General features: G+C 38.6%; 2 protein-coding genes and 1 long non-coding RNA gene across 3 annotated transcripts; 2 read left to right on the top strand and 1 right to left on the bottom strand.

Annotated features, from left to right (window-relative positions):
• Positions 1–10: 10 nt before the first annotated feature.
• On the top strand, positions 11–1,219 carry LOC128672407 (uncharacterized). The gene is made up of 2 exons (XR_008404960.1): positions 11–477; positions 926–1,219. It is a non-coding gene; the product is annotated as an uncharacterized LOC128672407 (long non-coding RNA).
• A 1,168-nt stretch (positions 1,220–2,387) lies between these two features.
• Positions 2,388–7,966, top strand: Sf3a1 (Splicing factor 3a subunit 1). The gene is made up of 8 exons (XM_053749440.2): positions 2,388–2,680; positions 2,998–3,162; positions 3,680–4,483; positions 4,853–5,172; positions 5,507–5,698; positions 6,048–6,404; positions 6,838–6,993; positions 7,566–7,966. Exons 1-8 carry the CDS (start codon positions 2,563–2,565, stop codon positions 7,665–7,667), a joined length of 2,214 nt encoding a protein of 737 aa, XP_053605415.1. The 5' UTR covers positions 2,388–2,562; the 3' UTR covers positions 7,668–7,966.
• A 180-nt stretch (positions 7,967–8,146) lies between these two features.
• LOC128672344 (uncharacterized protein) lies at positions 8,147–16,876 on the bottom strand. Its single transcript, XM_053749441.2, has 11 exons — positions 16,618–16,876; positions 16,180–16,262; positions 15,505–15,655; positions 14,669–14,845; positions 14,137–14,370; positions 13,450–13,606; positions 11,761–12,021; positions 11,212–11,385; positions 10,532–10,629; positions 10,086–10,170; positions 8,147–9,699 (listed from the first exon to the last, which is right to left on the bottom strand). Exons 1-11 carry the CDS (start codon positions 16,672–16,674, stop codon positions 9,584–9,586), a joined length of 1,593 nt encoding a protein of 530 aa, XP_053605416.1. The 5' UTR covers positions 16,675–16,876; the 3' UTR covers positions 8,147–9,583.
• Positions 16,877–17,555: the final 679 nt, after the last annotated feature.

Raw genomic sequence — 17,555 nt, 5'->3', positions numbered from 1 at the left:
ATATTTTTTAATTTTTCCTCGAAATTAATCAAAAATTATAACAAAATTGAATTAATAAGATCTGAAGTGGCGCCACTGTGCGAGGAGTAATCGCCTTAATTTTCTATTATGTTCTTTACAAACCTCTTTTCATAGTAGGCATTTTTTTCTTTTGACCGAACACTGTCAAATTTTATTCATCACGAAAGTAACCCACGTCCAGTGTACAATTAGACGTGCTGCTATTCAAATTAAAAAATCCTCTTTGATACTAAGATTTTGAGATCATTAATAGTATGACACATATGTGCTTACTTACTTATATGTCATAAAATTAATGATCACGAATTATTTAATAGTTTCCAGAATTCTATTCTAAAACATTTTAATTCCATATAAACAAAAAACAATATTTCAAATTCGTTGTCGAAATTTTATTCGACAATAATCATGGTTGACTTGAAGGAAGAAAAGGTCCCTCCACAAATTGTATGCTGTGTAAGTCTTCTTTTCTATTATAACAAGCTGGGTCGCCGAATATGCTTACAAAATAAAGGAGTAGGTACCTAAGTACCTTAATAAGCATACGCTAATATGCGTTTATAAACGCATTTTCGGATTTTTCCCTTTATCTACATGCCAAATTTCATGATTTGAGGTCAACGGAAGTACCCTTATGTTTTGAGTTTCCTGTGAAAACTGGATATTTCATGTAAATTCCATACAGAATTGTAAATAGGATAGTATTATTGATATAAATCAATACTACTTAATAAAAGAGAAAAGATTTGTATTTTTGTTTGTAATGGATAAAGAAATTTGGCACAGAGATAAACGAGATAGACGACCTTCTGGAGTGACAACTTTTTTACTATGGTTTTAACCGAGCGAATCCGGGACACACCTCTAGTTAACAATAATTTGATCATATTTTCTAACCCTTTAGGTTCCACAGAATACGGAAATAGCACTCACTCGCCCCGTGCCAGACGAGTGGCGCCTGAAAACGACCATTTGGATGTTGTTGATTGCTCTCCTGCTATGGGTCATCACCTATATGCTTACTGTCATCGCTTCAATGTATTTCAACTACGGCCTTCGCTACGGCGCCCACTTCAGAACCATATTGTATTATTTCTACAACAACAACACCTCGCCGGCCACTGATGATAGCACTAAATATGTTTATTTGTCATGGTAAATTCAAAATCATTCCTTTTAATAAAACTTTTCAATTTGAGTTTGAAATGTGTTTCGCACTTGTAGGATTTTATACTAAGGTACTACTCACTCATAAAACTGTTGTTTTATGAGTGCTTGGTGGAAAAAGCGGTTCGATCGATACATAAGACTGCCCCTATTATAAAACTATTTAAAATGTTAAAGGGTGCTTTAAGTTAAAGTAATTTTTTTCACTATCGTACTTGATGTATGTACACTATCGTGTCTGTCAATAAGATAAAGTACCTACCTATGCTTAAATTTTATAAATCCGAGGCCAACATAGAAGTTAAACATAGAAGAACGTGGAGCAGACCGTTCATCGGAAGTATTCTGGCGACAAGAATGCAATTTAGTTCTAAAAAATCAATTTAAAAAAAAACCTGAATCATGTATTAAAGTGGACATAAAAGTAGGAAAAGATCCATCAACGGATCTTCAACATGGATTTTAGTGGACGTAGGGAACTCTATTCCACCTACCACAGACAATTTAACCTGGCTAAGTGTTAAATGTTGGTTAAAGGTTATAGCGCAGTGGTAAAATGCTTGCCTCTGAACCGAAAGGTCCCGGGTTCGAACCTCGGTTGGGTCATGAAGGAAAATTATCTTTTTTTATTGGCCCGGGTCTTGGATGTTTATATATGTATTTGTTATAAAATATATATCGTTGAGTTAGTATCCCATAAGAAATGGTCTGTAGTACCTACATACCTAAAACCGTAGGTACTTGTTAGAAAGTTTGTAATTCCCCGTGGACCCACTGGTGTTTGGAACTGGTGGGTGGACGGGTCGCAGCTGGTACAAGTACAAAATCACTTATGGTACGGCATGAATGATTTTAATGATTTGTCGACACAAAGATTTTGGATAAGCTTATCCAATGTGTCTACACCCAGCGGGTACCCCTGTCTGGGGGACTTATAAGTAATGCAGATAATTAGATTTGGATTTGTTTCTTTGGTTCGACATTTATACAAAAAATTAAATTGAAACTTTTCTTCCTCATTTTTGAAGATTTCCACAGATATAAAAACGAGGAAATTTCAGAAGATCGAAATAAACAACAATATCTGCAATAGACAATCAGCAATCGATTAATTTTAAATTCTCGTAATAAAATAATGCGATGCATATTATCGACCTTACGTCACACAGACTTAACTGTCAATGTCAAATTTGACATTTGATTTATATTTGTGATTTTGCCTGACGCGTTCTTCTTTTCTTCATGAGCGTGTTTATTATTTTCCACGAGTTACCTATCTAGTCGTTTCTATATTTAATTTTGTCATAATTATTAAGCACCTATACAAATACTAAACACTGATTGAAGCTTTGACATAAGTATTAACGGCATATAATGCCGTCGATAGACGTGATGGGCCCTCCGGGGCAAAGCCCTGAGCTTGCGTCAGAGGAGCCCCCACCGCCGCCGGCTCCGGTCATTGGGATTATATATCCCCCACCTGAAGTCAGGAGTATCCTTTTTCAGTAACATAGTGGTAAAATATTTCGTAACTACTTATAAAATATATATAACCAAAATCCCTCAGTTCTCTGAACATATTTTGTTCTAGTTTATGCAACCTTCTTTTAAATTTTTTATTTCTTTCACAGTCATCATTTGGAGCAACTGTTGATATCTATAAATACAGACTAAAAAATTATAATAAATCAGACGTAGGTTTGTATTTGTAAGAATAAAACCCAATTCACTAAATAGAGTTGCATTTTATTAAAATTGTAATTAATTCCTGACTATACGGATTATTATTTCTTTAACTGCTTATCTTAGACATTGTCGACAAGACCGCCAGCTTTGTTGCTCGCAATGGGCCAGAATTCGAAGCCCGTATCAGGCAAAATGAGCTTGGAAATCCCAAGTTTAATTTCTTGAACTCTGGAGACCCATACCATGCCTACTATCAGCACAAAGTCAAGGAAATCAGGGAAGGGAAGGGTAAGTGTTTCACTACTTATTTTTGTCTATAGAAGTAGAATGCTTTGATTCTTAACTGTGTTTACAGTTATAATTTGTTTAAAAATTAATAACTTCAAATATTTATCACGGATTGAAGGAGGAGCTCAATGTTATGGTTAGCGCTCTCTGCCTGTGATAATGACGGTTAAATCACTCTCACAATGTGACCATTCTTGGATGGGTGGCCAAATAAGCAATTTCTTGAACTCCTGCATATATTTGTATTTGCTGTTGTATAACATGCTAATCTACATTCTGTCTTATGTAATGGCCCATATTCCTTATCCATAATGTAGGCCTGTGCTCCAACAGTGGGGACGTAATATTAAATGGCTGTTGATGATCAGGGATTGCAATATAACACTGAATGTTAGAGAATTTATAATTAGGTGAAATTTATAAAATGTGCAGCAATTGTGAGGCGCAAAATGTACTAGGGTATTATCAAATCCAAACCATATATCAGCAATAAAGGTTTTTGAAATTGGAATTGTAGGCACAGAGCCGGTGGCCGCGCCCGCCGCCGGCCTGGCGCGGCCGATGCTGGCGCCCGCCACCGCCGCGCGCCAGCAGGAGCTGCTCAAGGCCGCCGTCCCCGCCGAGCCGCCGCCGCCGCGCGACCCACCACCAGACTTCGAGTTCATCGCCGATCCCCCCTCCATATCTGCTCTAGAACTAGATATTGTCAAACTCACAGCACAGTTTGTTGCCCGAAATGGCCGTCAATTCCTCACAGATTTAATGAAGAAGGAAGAGCGCAACCATCAGTTCGATTTCCTACGTCCCCAGCATTCTCTATTCCAATACTTCACAAGACTCCTAGAGCAGTATACTAAAGTTCTTTTGCCACCAAAGGAATTGGTCGCTAAACTGTCTTCAGAAGTCAGGAATGGAGTGTTGGACCAGGCCCGCAGCCGTGCCGCTTGGCATTCGTATCAGGTGCGACGGAAAGTGGCTGATGAGGCGAGGATTGAGAAGGAGCGTTTGGCTTATGCTTCTATTGATTGGCATGACTTTGTTGTGGTGGAAACTGTCGATTACCCGGCTGGGGAGCCGGGAGATTTCCCGCCACCAACGACTCCTTTAGAGGTTGGCGCTCGGGTGTTGGCTCAAGAGCGTGGGGACGACGGCGGACATCAAGATGACGATGACACAGAAATGCAGATCGAGTCAGAGTCGGAATCCGAGTCGGATGATGACGACCTGGACGAGATGGAAGACAGGACACAACAGCAGCAGCGCCCGGATGATAACCGCGTGCAGGATATGGAAGAAGAAAGCTCATCCTCGGAAGACGAAGGTAAAACAAACATTATAGTTTTTTGTTTTTATATGAAATAATGTAATTCTTTTTTTAAGCATAATGCTTAAAAAAAGAATTACATTATTTAATCCTCATTGTGTCAGGCAGATTGAGTGGATACTACTATATTTTATTGCGTGTAAATAAACATTTAAGACACAGGTCAATCTGATAAAGATCATTTTCCGTCTTGACTTGACCAAGGATAAAAGGTAGACCAGTGTAGTAGGCATGATGACTATTAAGCTACAGATGTTGTCGCCTGGTCAAATAATAAGTAAAATTTTCCATTCCAATTTCTTTTTTAATCCAGGACCTCCCGACGTGTTTTATAATGTAAAGTAATAACATATTGTTTTTGGGCAGGTCCTCCGGAGCCGCCGCCGCCGCCGCGGGCGTCGGGCGAGGAGGCGCCGCAGCCGCCGCTGCCGCCGCGGCCCGACCGCGTGGTCGTCAAGAAGTACGACCCCAAGCGCGACCGGCCGCAGCCCGCGCCCGCCAGCGAGGAGTGGCTCGTGTCTCCCATCACGGGGGAGAAGATTCCCGCGAACAAAGTCGCGGATCACGTCCGCATCGGCCTGTTGGACCCGAGGTGGCTGGAGCAGAGGGACAGGGCTGCAGCAGAGCGCACGGATAGGGACGAGGCGTTGGCCCCTGGTGCCGCTATCGAGGCATCGCTTAAACAGGTCAGTTTTGAAGACCCTAGAAATATGGAGATACTAGCTGTTGCCCGCGGTTCCACCGCGGCAAAAAGTAGCCTATAGACACTCCAGCTCTTCACACCCGAAAGCACCTCAATTCACTCCAGTTTGACGTGAAAGAAAAATGTATGGATTACTACAATGGAATATTGCCATTAAGGACTTTTGCAACCTAATATAATGCCTAATTATTGAAATGCGACTTGAATAGGATCTGCCATCAGTGTTACGATACATTTGATAAGAAAAAAGAATAATACAACTAAATAATACATGGAAAATGTCAACATGATGTTAAATAATAATGTTCTTGTTCCAGCTCGCAGAACGTCGTACGGATATCTTCGGTGTGGGAGATGAGGAGACAGCTATTGGTAAGAAGATCGGAGAGGAGGAGAAGAGACGCGACGACCGCGTGACGTGGGACGGACACACGTCCAGCGTGGAGGCGGCCACTCGGGCTGCGCGTGCGCACATCACGCTCGAGGACCAGATACAGCAGATACACAAGGTAGCGGACATGTTGTCTTTGTGTTTTAATAACGTATTTTTGATTGTATGTGTTTTTAGAAAAATTACCAGATGTTTAAAATTACTTCTGTCATTTTTTTCTTATTTGCTGTCTGTTTTATTAGCTAGACTATTGGAAATGATTAACAATTGTTATATGTGATAATTTGGCTGAAAAAACTATTTTTTATTAATTAAAATTAGCGAATTTATGACGATTTACGAAAATATGTTTCGGGGCATTTGAGGCAGCCTTTTTGATAATAAATGAAATCATAATTAGTAGAGTATCTTTCAATTTATTCAAAAAGCTATATCCAAAAAGCATATATTTTTTATGTATCTGGCAGGTCAAAGGCCTCCTTCCCGACGAGGAGAAAGAGAAGATCGGTCCTAAGCCGGTGGTGGGGGGCCCCTCCCGCGCTCCCCCCCGGCCGCCTCCGCCCGCGGCCGCGCGTCCGCTGCCCGCGCCTGCGCCGCCCCCCGTGCTGCTGCAGCCGCTGCCGCCGCTCATGGTGCTGCCGCCGTTGGCTCCCAGACCACCATTGATACCGACGCCCACGTTCGGATATGCGGGCGCGGCGCCCCCGGCGCCCCCCAGCGTGGAGGAGGACGAGGCGCCGCCCAGCAAGCGCATGCGCAGCGAGGACGCGCTGGAGCCCGACCACGTCTGGCTCAAGCGGCATCCTGGCGCTGTGCATCTGCAGGTACGCCCTACAGCTACTATATCCACTTAAAACAACCATACAACAATGGGGGTCCACTTTCTATAAAGTCAGGAAAACTGAAGGTGGTCAGGTAGAATCAGGGAAATTGAGGAGCTACCTGGAAAATCAGGAAAAATGACATATCTTGTGATTTGTGTTTTTACTATGCATGTCTTATCTTTCCATAAGTCTGTTTCCTATCAACCTAAGACAGGTTCCATCCAGACTCAGAGACTAACACTTTCGTCTCTCATGCAATCCATTCATCTCTATTTCGGTCTTCCGCTTCCCCTGTAATCATGTTAGTTTTAGTGTTGCTAAGAACACGAATAGCCCGCTCCGGTAAAAATACTCAACGGCCGAAAAAGTTCAATGTTCAGATGAGAGAGAGAGAGAGAGAGAGACAGAAATGAAACTGAGTGCGGTGTTGCAGGTGTCGCTGCCGCTGCAGCCGGAGCGGGGGGAGTGGCGGCTGGACGGACGCGCGCTGGCGCTGTCGCTGCCGCTGAGCACCGCCGTCGCCGACCTCAAGGCCATGCTGCAGCGCTCCACCAACATGCCCACCGCCAAGCAGAAGCTGCACTACGAGGTATGTTTCAATCTAAAACTCTATCTGCTATTTTCCAACTAGTCAAATCTTCTTTCTAATGACGAAAACAAAAATTTACCTATATGGAGCTTGTATGACAGTAATATCCGGTGACGTCACAATTTTGAGTCAAAACGCATTCCTAATAGTTTTTGATCTGAACAAAAAAAAAGTAAATAAAATAAAACTGATAAATATCACTTAATTATTATGATATTTAATTATAGTGATTTAGAACTTGAACATAAAAATATATTGATAATTTTGGAATAGAAATAACGATTTTATTGTAACATAACAGTTATTATGACTATAGCAAAGTTATTGACACACAGATGTCAATAAATGACACGGCCTGTCAGAATTTTGTGCAATTAAAAATCAAAGTTTAGTCTTATTATCAGGGTTCAGTGACGGTCTCCACACAGTCGCACGCGATCCCTGTCCAGTCCAATATAAAACCGTTCCGTTTTTTTTTTCATTATAATAAATAAAAAACATACAAACTAAAAAATTACAATAAATAAAATAATTTATTGTAATTTACTAACTGTATGTTTATACATTTTCAGGGGCTGTTCTTCAAGGACACCAACAGCCTCGCGTACTACAACGTGCCGCCGGGCGCCGTCATACAGCTGCAGGTCAAGGAGAGAGGGGGACGCAAGAAGTAGACAGACAGACAAACATGCGGCACGTATACACCGTAACCACTTATTGTTATGTAAGAATTTGGTTCATCAAATGTTGTCATTCGTTCTTAACGAGTGTGCTTTGCTAACACTGGTCAGATTTTATTTTAAGAACCTCTGACATAACTTATATCTACCTACCGCCATCTAGTGGCAAGTATATACACTAGTAAATAGTCAACCAGTATGCAGATTTTCTCGCAATTTGTTTTTCACCGGAAGCAACTGGGAAGGAACCGGAGGTAACAATGTATTGATCATTCAATAAAACATTGTGATGATTTTCTTGTTTTATTTTGTATTAACTGTCTTTAATAAAACATTTGAACATCAGGCAAATATTTCAATTTTTGTGTACTGCACTCTCTGATTGTTAAAACCATCAGAGTGCAGTACACAAAAATTATATAAAAGCTTTCCTAAAGGAAGCTTTTATAGGGAAATATGTAATGAAAGAAATATATTTTAATAAACATTTAATAAAAACGTGTAAATTGTAAATAACAAAGCTCTGATTAGCTGATTCCTATTATAAATACAAGGCCACGGATCCGATTGTATATTGCACGCGTGTGAGCACCATTCTTGAAAATTGAATTATAAAAAACTAAATTATAGTAAAAACCTATTGTTATGCGATACATTGATTTATCAAAGAATAACAATAGATTTTTACTTAGACATAAAATACATTGAGATACATGTTAACTTGATATCTGTGTTCAAATTAATTGTAGGATTAGGAGACAAACGCATATCAACCTTATTTATCCAACTATATGATTGGTGTTTAGAATTAAACTAAATTCTCGTTAAGTTTTACTTACTAACAACCAGTATATACAGTAGTAGATAAAACTCATGAAGTGATCCCAAAAAGGACGTCGATATAAAAATATAAATAAAAAAATAAATAGAAATATTCTAAATGGAATGTAGATTCATTATCACAACAGTGTGGTGTACTTTCGATTCTCGTTTACAACAAAATTATTATAAAATAACTAGTTAGAATAAATATCAGAAAATAATCATTAAAAAATATTGTCAAATGTTAAATGAAAAAGTAAGTAATATACTAAATTATTGTTAAATGAAAAAGGAATGCAAATTCGGAATGTTTTCTTTTCTAAAAGCGCACCCACAAATCATATAACAAATTGTTTGATAACTCTTATTGTCCTTGTCACACTTTTGTAACAATTCGTTAAAGAAAAGAGACACTAAATGTTTTATAGCTTTGGTAACATGCTGCGTAGTATTTTAACTCTCTCATAACGTCTATATGTATATTTAAAATATAAGTTTGCACAGACCATTTGAAATTTAAATCACAACAGTTTCAACTTACTGATAAATCTAAAAATCACTCTTACTCCATACAATAATTTTAAATAAATAATATTTATAAAGAATACAGGTAAACTTATCTTTTCATAAATGTGAGTTAGTCTGATATAAGATTTCACTAAATATGAAAACAGTTTCGTCAATGTCGTAAGAGAGATAAAGTTTTGACGTGAAATATCCTGATTAAAGAGAAGAAATAAACGAGGGCGTAGTATCCTCTTAGCTGGCAACACTGGGCCAATCACAATCATTCTATTCGGTATTCCAAAGACAAAAAATGTAGTTCGTTAAAAATCCCTTTTCTACTCTTTTAATAAACAGATTGTAAACCTATGTAAAATGCTTGACACGTGAAATTGCTGACGAAATTAATGTTACGAAACTTATTTTCATGCCACTCTGGTGTTATGATGAGTTGAATTCATTTTAACGCACAAGAATAATATTGTAAAGAATTGAGTTTTTTTAAAGTTAATTTTGATGTAATCTAATGTAAGCTTATTCGAATTAGAGCTAAGCGTAGCACAAGCTTGCAATAAATTAGTTTGTCAAGCAAGTTTGGGGAGGGTCTCTATGATCTGCCTGTACCGAGATATCATCGGAGGGTAGATCTCGTCGTGGTCGGGGTACGGGGTGGCCACTGGGGTCACTGTGGGTTCAGCACCTGGCGGGAAAATTGACAGTTCAGATGTTAAATAGGTAGGTAGCCCCATTTAAATATAGCCCAAGTTAAATAGGTAAAGGTATGATAGCCCCATTTGTTGATTATTATTATTATTTCTCTAATCCTCGTGTATTCCTGGCTTTATTTTCGGCTGTGACACCCGGTAGCCCAGGATCAATTTAAAAAATCTTTGAATGTTGAAGATGTGATTATGATTTTACCATCTGGCGCTTCACGTCAACCTGTAACCGGAATAATATGACCTTGGCTATCATGTGGTAGTCCCTTAGTAGTATTTCGACATCTGCGGGGGTATATAGAGTAGAGTGGACCTATACTGGGGCGGAAACCACACGGTATAACAAAGAGAAATGAGTTATTTTTACCCGGTAGAGAGATGCCGGCGTCAGCGCTCCACACGTCGGCCGCGCGTATGGCGGCGCCCAGCAGCGCTGCGTTGCCGTGCTCATTCTGTTTGGGGAGATATGCATTATTAAATCTCACCATATTTTTTAAATATGTAGTAAAATTACTGGTCAAGTTATCATCCTGTGAGCTAAGGCCTGGAAATTTTATTTATTTATTTATCCTACTAATATTATGAATGCGAAAGTTTGTGACGATATAAATGTGTATGTGTATGTTTGTTTTTCACGCTAAAAATCTAAAGATGCTCTATGTCTTTCATACTTCAAACTATATTATGTAAGAAAAAATTCAAGAATATATTTTTTAATAAATAAAGCGTGAAACTCACAAGCAAACATAGTTTCGCTTTTATAATATTAGTAAGTGATTACGCTAATTATCAAGTACTTAAATATATTGTTACCTGCACATACACGGGCGTGTTGAAGACATCAGCGAATATCTGCAGCAGTTCCTTGTTGACCGCCGCGCCGCCCGTCGCTATCACACGCGACGAGGAGTCTAATGAAATATATAGCTTCAAAAACATTGTATATTTGTCATTTACGAACAACGTAACGTGCTTCACACTTATGTGAAACAATTATTTCGATCGGCCACTTAGGGATGAAAAATTATGGAAAATGTTTTATAAAATATTGACTATAGAATATGGGGTTTGGTATGTAAAAATATATGAGCTTAAAATTTATATTCTGTGTGACTGAATTTGGGGTCCGATTCTCACGTAATCCGTGTTGTGCGTTTATGGAATTCTCTGCCGGAAATTGATAAGTGCTCCTAATATAAACACTTTTAAAAATAGACTTGATGAACATTTAAAGACACAAGTGCTGTGATATACACGCATCAGCTTTAAGCTGCTAGTGTATTAAATAAATAATAATAATACATAATAAAAATAATCAAAAGTTTATTTCATCAATTTTGTCCATGTCTGATCCCTGACCCATTCATGACCTGCAACGACGTAATTTATGGAAGCCTTCTAACTTTACAAATATTAAAATGAATTTGATGAACCGAGAATCGATCGCATAAGAGTTGGGCCGTGGCCTCCAGCAAAGCAACAAACAATCAGACCCAGCCGGAAGCCCATGTCCTCCGCGTGCGCGCGGCGCGCGATAGCCTGCCCCTCCAGCAGCGCGCGCGCCTCGAACTGCGGCGCCAGGCGCTGCAGCGCCCGCCCGCCCGCGTCCCTCACCCACCGGCCCGCGCCCACCCGCGGCACTATCTCCGCCGTGTCGTAGTAGATGCCTGTGCCAACACAGCCAACACGCCGGTAACTATCTTTTTAGGGTTTCGTACATAAAAAGGAATACTAATCATGTCAAAATCAAAGTTAGATCTGTTTATGCTACGAAATATACAAAATTAAAAAATGAGCCTTGAAACTTTCTTTTTTATATTGTGAAGTAACATTCTCCAAGATAAACTTTATTACACAAGATTCAATACAATATATGTATATTTCACACCACGTGAGAATATGTTTATAATTATTTTAAAAGGTTAAGAAGCTTTTTCAAATAAAAAACTATGGAGACCCCTAAGACAATTAATCTAGAAGAGGTATAGGGTATTGAATGACTGTGAGTAAACCCTAGGAAAAATTACAAATCGCGTATTTACCCATGTACCCCATATTTCCTCTAACCGTCGCTCTCAACAAATGGTTGAACGCTTCCCAGCTGCCCTCCGCCAGCCTGTCCCGGTGGCGCTGCCTCGTCAGAGATCCGTTAGCGAAGCACAGCAGCGCCATGTAGGGCGCGGCGGGCGTGGGGCCCAGCAACACGTGGCCGGCGGGGGGCGCGGCGGGGGCGCGGAGCCCCAGCAGCAGGGTGTCGCTGGTGCCCAGGCTCAGCCCCACCCAGCCCGACCGCAGTCGGAGCCCTAACAAGGATAAACATTTCATTATATTGTTAATGAAATCATTTAAAAAACCAAAAGTCTGGCATTATTAACCGTCCGTATTTTTGTTTTGGTGCAATTTTAATAAATATATATTTCGGAGGCATACCAATGATAAGATTAATAAAATTCAAATCAGTTTCAAAATACATAATAAAGATATATAAAGGTACCAACAGGGCGAAATGTTTGGGTATGTGTGCTTTACAGAATTCAAAATATGCTTCAAATTTGAGGTTTTGATTTTGGTTTTTGAAGAATACAAAATCAGTTAATGGCTAGTGCAAGCACCATTCATATATAACAAATTTAGAACGCACCTCTTTTTGTGAAGGGATTAAAAAATTATGAGGTACTTTTAAAAATAATTTAAAGTGAAAACTGTGATGTTTGTGCATAAGAATGTTTGTTACTCAAGTACTATTTGTTCTACTGGACGAATTTCGATGAAATTATGGTACACGGGTAGGATATAAACTGATACAGTACCTAGTGTATGTTTAGTCCCGAAATTCCACCAGAAACAAAGCACCGAGGCACAGTTAGTGGCTACATAAATGCCAGTGAATATAGTTGACTAATATCTCACTTGCATTGGTCATTGGTATGACAAGTTATCACAACAATAAATATTTATGATAAAAAATTAAAATGGTATCTCAAAATGTTATGCCGGTTGTTAAACTCAACAATTACTATCTCAAGACGACGCCGATACGTTATCTAAAACGACATTATAATATGTTTAACACTTGATTCGAGATAGTTTGCTCTCAATGATAAGTTTGTAGTTCCCACATTATTTACACAATAGTTATGTACATATAAAATAAGAAATCACTATGAACTAAACTTGATATGAATAAATACAAAAAAATTTAGCTATGTAAACAAATATTACGATCCAGACATGATGGAAATGAGTATATGACGAAATGTCAAGTGAATGACTGAGATTTTCTAATCATGCTAGTCTTCATGGATTTTTATCATTTTTGTAGGTACAAAGTTTGTGCAGGTGCACAAACTTTTGGGTTGTACTGTAGGGCTTAAATAAAATAACACAATAAGTTAACATTATAAGAAATAAAAAAACAATTACAGGTCGTCACAAATTAAAATTTAAAATATTAGTAGGTGTACTAAACACACACTCATAATAAGGGTCAATGGACCGTGAACTGGTGTGGCCAGTACTACTTCTAGAAAAATATATTACTTTTTAGTCTTAATCCCACTGTTATTTTAAATATAAAATTTGTGACGACATTGGCTTTTTTTTCCAAAAGTGTTTACCTACTTGTTATTTTAAGCTGACGGAAACCGAGAAAATGAGACAGATTTTAAGAGCAAACTTGGTCTTTCTATAACAAAAGTGTAGCAATATTTTAGAGGGACAAGGAGACATACCAGCGAGTGCCGAACAGTTGTCCCCGGTGAAGGCCACGACCTTACAGTCAGGGCGGAAACCGTACCGCTGCACGAAGTACGGGGAGATCTGCCCCAGCACGGTCGCGGTAGGGACAGGAGTTCCTAGCTTCGCTTCTAGAGTGTCGTCCCCACACGCCTGGAGACGAATCGACCGAACTTTTTGTTTTCACCGATTCAGTTGTAAAAGCATCATATAATAGCGCAGAACAGGGAGTCTCTCATTTCAGTCAAGTTATCTCATTTTATGCAATAAAAATCATTCATTCATTCATTTGAATTCACTGAGCAGAAATCATTAAGAGATTTTAAAATGTAGATTAATAAAGACTCCCTGATTCAAGACAAAAAAAATAATCTAGTATTTGTTGTTGTATCTTTATCATATAATAAATTACATAGTTTATCAAAGTAAAGTTTTATCTGAAAACTCAAAATTATTGGTTAATGCTGGCGTGGGTCTCTGACGTGTTTTTTTACAAATACCGCCATCTGGTGGCGAATAGACAATATGTGTATATACTACATTGAATCGAGGTGATGTTTAAACTGGAGATATAAGAAGATCTGGACATAGACATAGGTTACTTTTTGGACAACAGCTCATTTGACTCATACTTTCACTTTGCATTGAACACGACAAGTTACCACATCCACCATCATACTGACCTTCAACGCCTTCTCATTCCACTTCATCTCGTGTATATCGAGCAGATTCATTCCGGAGCCGTCAGAGTAGTCGATGGGCGCTATTCTGCCCAGGAGCAGTGAGCAGGCGAAGGAGGACACGAGCGACACGCGGGCGGCGGCGCTGTAGGCGCGCGGCCGGCAGCGCCGCATCTTGCGGATCTGAGCGCCCGTGAAGCGCTCGTACGCTGTCGACCCCGTCATGCGAGCTAGCTCCTGATTGGATGGATGTCTCCAATAACCTATTATACATTTAAACACTCCCCAAACAGGGTTGACGTCGGGCTGGCAGCCGGCTGTAAAAATACAGCCAAATTTCAAAGTTAACTGTTGAATGTTTTATGCGAACCCTGGGCTTCAGGGCGCCACAGCTCTGAATGTAACCGTGCACACGTAAGGATGACATTGTAATATAAACAAGACAAATCAGATAGAATAAAAATAACAAAAGCTTCCAGATTTGTAGGATATATTTTATTAGCTAAACAATAAATAATCATTGAAAATAACTCACTTCTGCCCCCCCAACAGCCTCCTCTAAAGCCCGGCAGTCAGCACTAGTACTAGAGTCCATCCACACCGGAGAATCAGTCACAAACGCTGTGGCCAACTGTGTGTGCAGGAAGTCGTCCGGAGACAGGCTGCCGAGCTTGGCCTCGGCCTCCTTCGACCACCACACTGAGCCGTGTTGCTGAAAGTCAAAGAATATCAGTTTTACTAAAGAATATCTTATGGAGAAGGATAAAAATCCTTGATAGCTGAGAGGCAACAACATTATTTTAGAGTGTTGACATCAGGGTAGCTCAGGGAAAAGTTTTAAAGTTTATTTTTAAGGAAGCAGTCTTATATGTGTAGCTGTCATTGGTATGATGATTTTAAAATGTAATATTTTTTCTAATAATCAACTATAAATTATATATTACTATTACATCATATTGTTAAATAAATAGATAAGATTTAAATAAACTCTAGCTTTTGCCTGCAATTTAACCCACATAAATTTTCAATGTGGTCAATACTTTTTTGTAACCATTATAGGACTAGATGTTGCCCGGGGCTTCACTCACCTATAGCAATCTTGGAAAATGTACCTTACTAATGGTGAAAGCATTTTTGAATTCGGTTCAGTAGTTTCAAAGATTACCCACCTCAAACATACAAAGTCACAAACGCTTACCTCTTTATAATAATAGTATAGATATGAGAAATTTCAGAAGATATGTTGAATAATAACAAACAAACATACCTTCGCATTTATATATGTATGGTAGTAATATAACACTAGTAGAAATTATAGTAATAAGTAAAAGCTGGACTATGTAAACCATTATGAATATTATTTTTGTATACCTGAGCAGCTCCAGACAGGGCCTCGATAGTAGAGAAGTCAACTCCGGACACTACCAGTCGATCCATCACCATGTCTAAAGCCTTTACCCATAGCAGGGGTGGAGCAGTCACCTCTCCACGTTGCTGCCCTCTCTGTACACCTCCAGCAGTTCTGGAAAGAGATACAGTATCACATCTTTATCCCTTATGGGCCACGAGCCAATAGCCACAATTAGTTGTATAGTGGAAAAGCAATATTGATAAAAATGGATTATTATGTAAGATCATATATTTAGGCGAGAGCAACACTCTATATAGGGCTGTCATTATTGCAATAACTGGAAAGTTAAGTTTCTTCCTTTTTCCTGGATTCTCCAGAATATCTTTTTAAATTAATATTAAACATAGTTTTTGCCTGAGCAAACAATTCTAAAAACCCCTCTTGGGCACCATTACAACTAGAAAGAATGGCAATATCATGCACAGACAACAGCCCTATCCTGGTAATGAAAAAATAATTGGATTGTTCCATGCAGATTTATAAAATCTATGGGTCCATGCCACTAAATCCTTATTATAACTTTCAAATGGGTGTCCAAGACTTACAATATATTAAAACTTTGCCATTATTTGCATTGTTATTAATTGGAATAAAGCTGCAATAAAGTTTTTATGAAAAAGAAAACTTCAACCAACCTAAACTCTGGCAGATCCACATCAAATTCCACATCAGCTTCATGTAAAACTCCATAATCTTCACCAATGACCAGGGCCTTGAGCTAACAAAACAAATTTGTAATTTAAGATTTTGCGGCAAAAAATGTATAAAAAGTGTGAACTTCCTGTAATAACGTTTAGAAAGGAAGATACTTATGTATACTTGTTGTCAGGCATAGGTACTACCAATATAAATAGAAAGTAATACGAATTTTATCATATTACTTTCTATTTATACTGTTCTTTATTCAAGTGGAAATGTAAAAACAACGTTTATTTTATTTACTTGAACAGTGTCTCACACAAAAGTTTAAAAAACCTATTAATGACAAGGAACTTAGTTAATGTTTAAATATTTGCATAGAATAGAAATATAACAAAATGACAATCAGCAAATGATATTTAAAAAATACTTACCCTCTGTGTGCTAAAATCAAATCCTAAAAAAGTTTTCTTCCTTTCTTCGTCGGTCATTTTTTTAATATTTTGACAGCTCGAGCCGGGCAAGGGCAATGACACGGTGGCTCCGATGCGTTCCCGAACTGCTAACTCGCACGTTCGTGACTAAATGCCGTGTTTGGAAGAAATGAGCGCGATTTTACGATATCATTATTTTACTTTATTACTCCCAATTAACAGAATCTTAATCGTCACACATGGCTGTTGGGCGTTAGGTATTTGATACAGAAGCCGAAGCAAGGTCACGGTTATCTGACTTATATTATTATAGTTATATGTAGATAACCACGTTTGCGTAATATGTTGACGAATATGGAAAACAAGATTGATTTACATATAATGGAAGATTATATATTTTTACATGGACTATTGAATACAGATAATACTGAAGTTACTGTGGTTTCCTTGTCATTTCGTTTTCTCTTTATTTGTATTGCACTCGTCTGGTAGTTGTATTGGTTATCAAGTGGAATGAAACACACGCGACTTTACGGAATTGTTTGTAATGTTTTCCGAACCGGAAGAATTTTATTTATATTTTACCAATGACATTTACCATAACAGTTCCATAAGTTGATGAAGTTAGAGATTTTAGACTCGCAACTTCCACATGCTGACGGCAGGAGTAGGTAACCCACCCACTCGACATTTTTTCTTTCACTTCAAAATGAAGTAAGAGTTAGGTATAATTATGCAGTTTTAATTGAATCAATATAAAGACCTAAAAATTACAATATAGGCCTATTTGTATGTGTGTCTATTTGTGTGTCTGGTGAAAGGAAATGTTGATCTGATAATCTGACGTCATCACTTATGAAGGTTCCGCAAGTAACGACCTGTGGACTTACCTATTATTACCGTGTTGGTGATGGCATACACCTACCTACTCAATGTTC

This window comes from Plodia interpunctella, chromosome 9 (assembly GCF_027563975.2).
Source record: "Plodia interpunctella isolate USDA-ARS_2022_Savannah chromosome 9, ilPloInte3.2, whole genome shotgun sequence".
NCBI lineage: Eukaryota > Metazoa > Arthropoda > Insecta > Lepidoptera > Pyralidae > Plodia > Plodia interpunctella.
The sequence above is the reverse complement of the archived record's forward strand: the minus strand, read 5'-3'. Positions and strand labels throughout refer to the sequence as shown.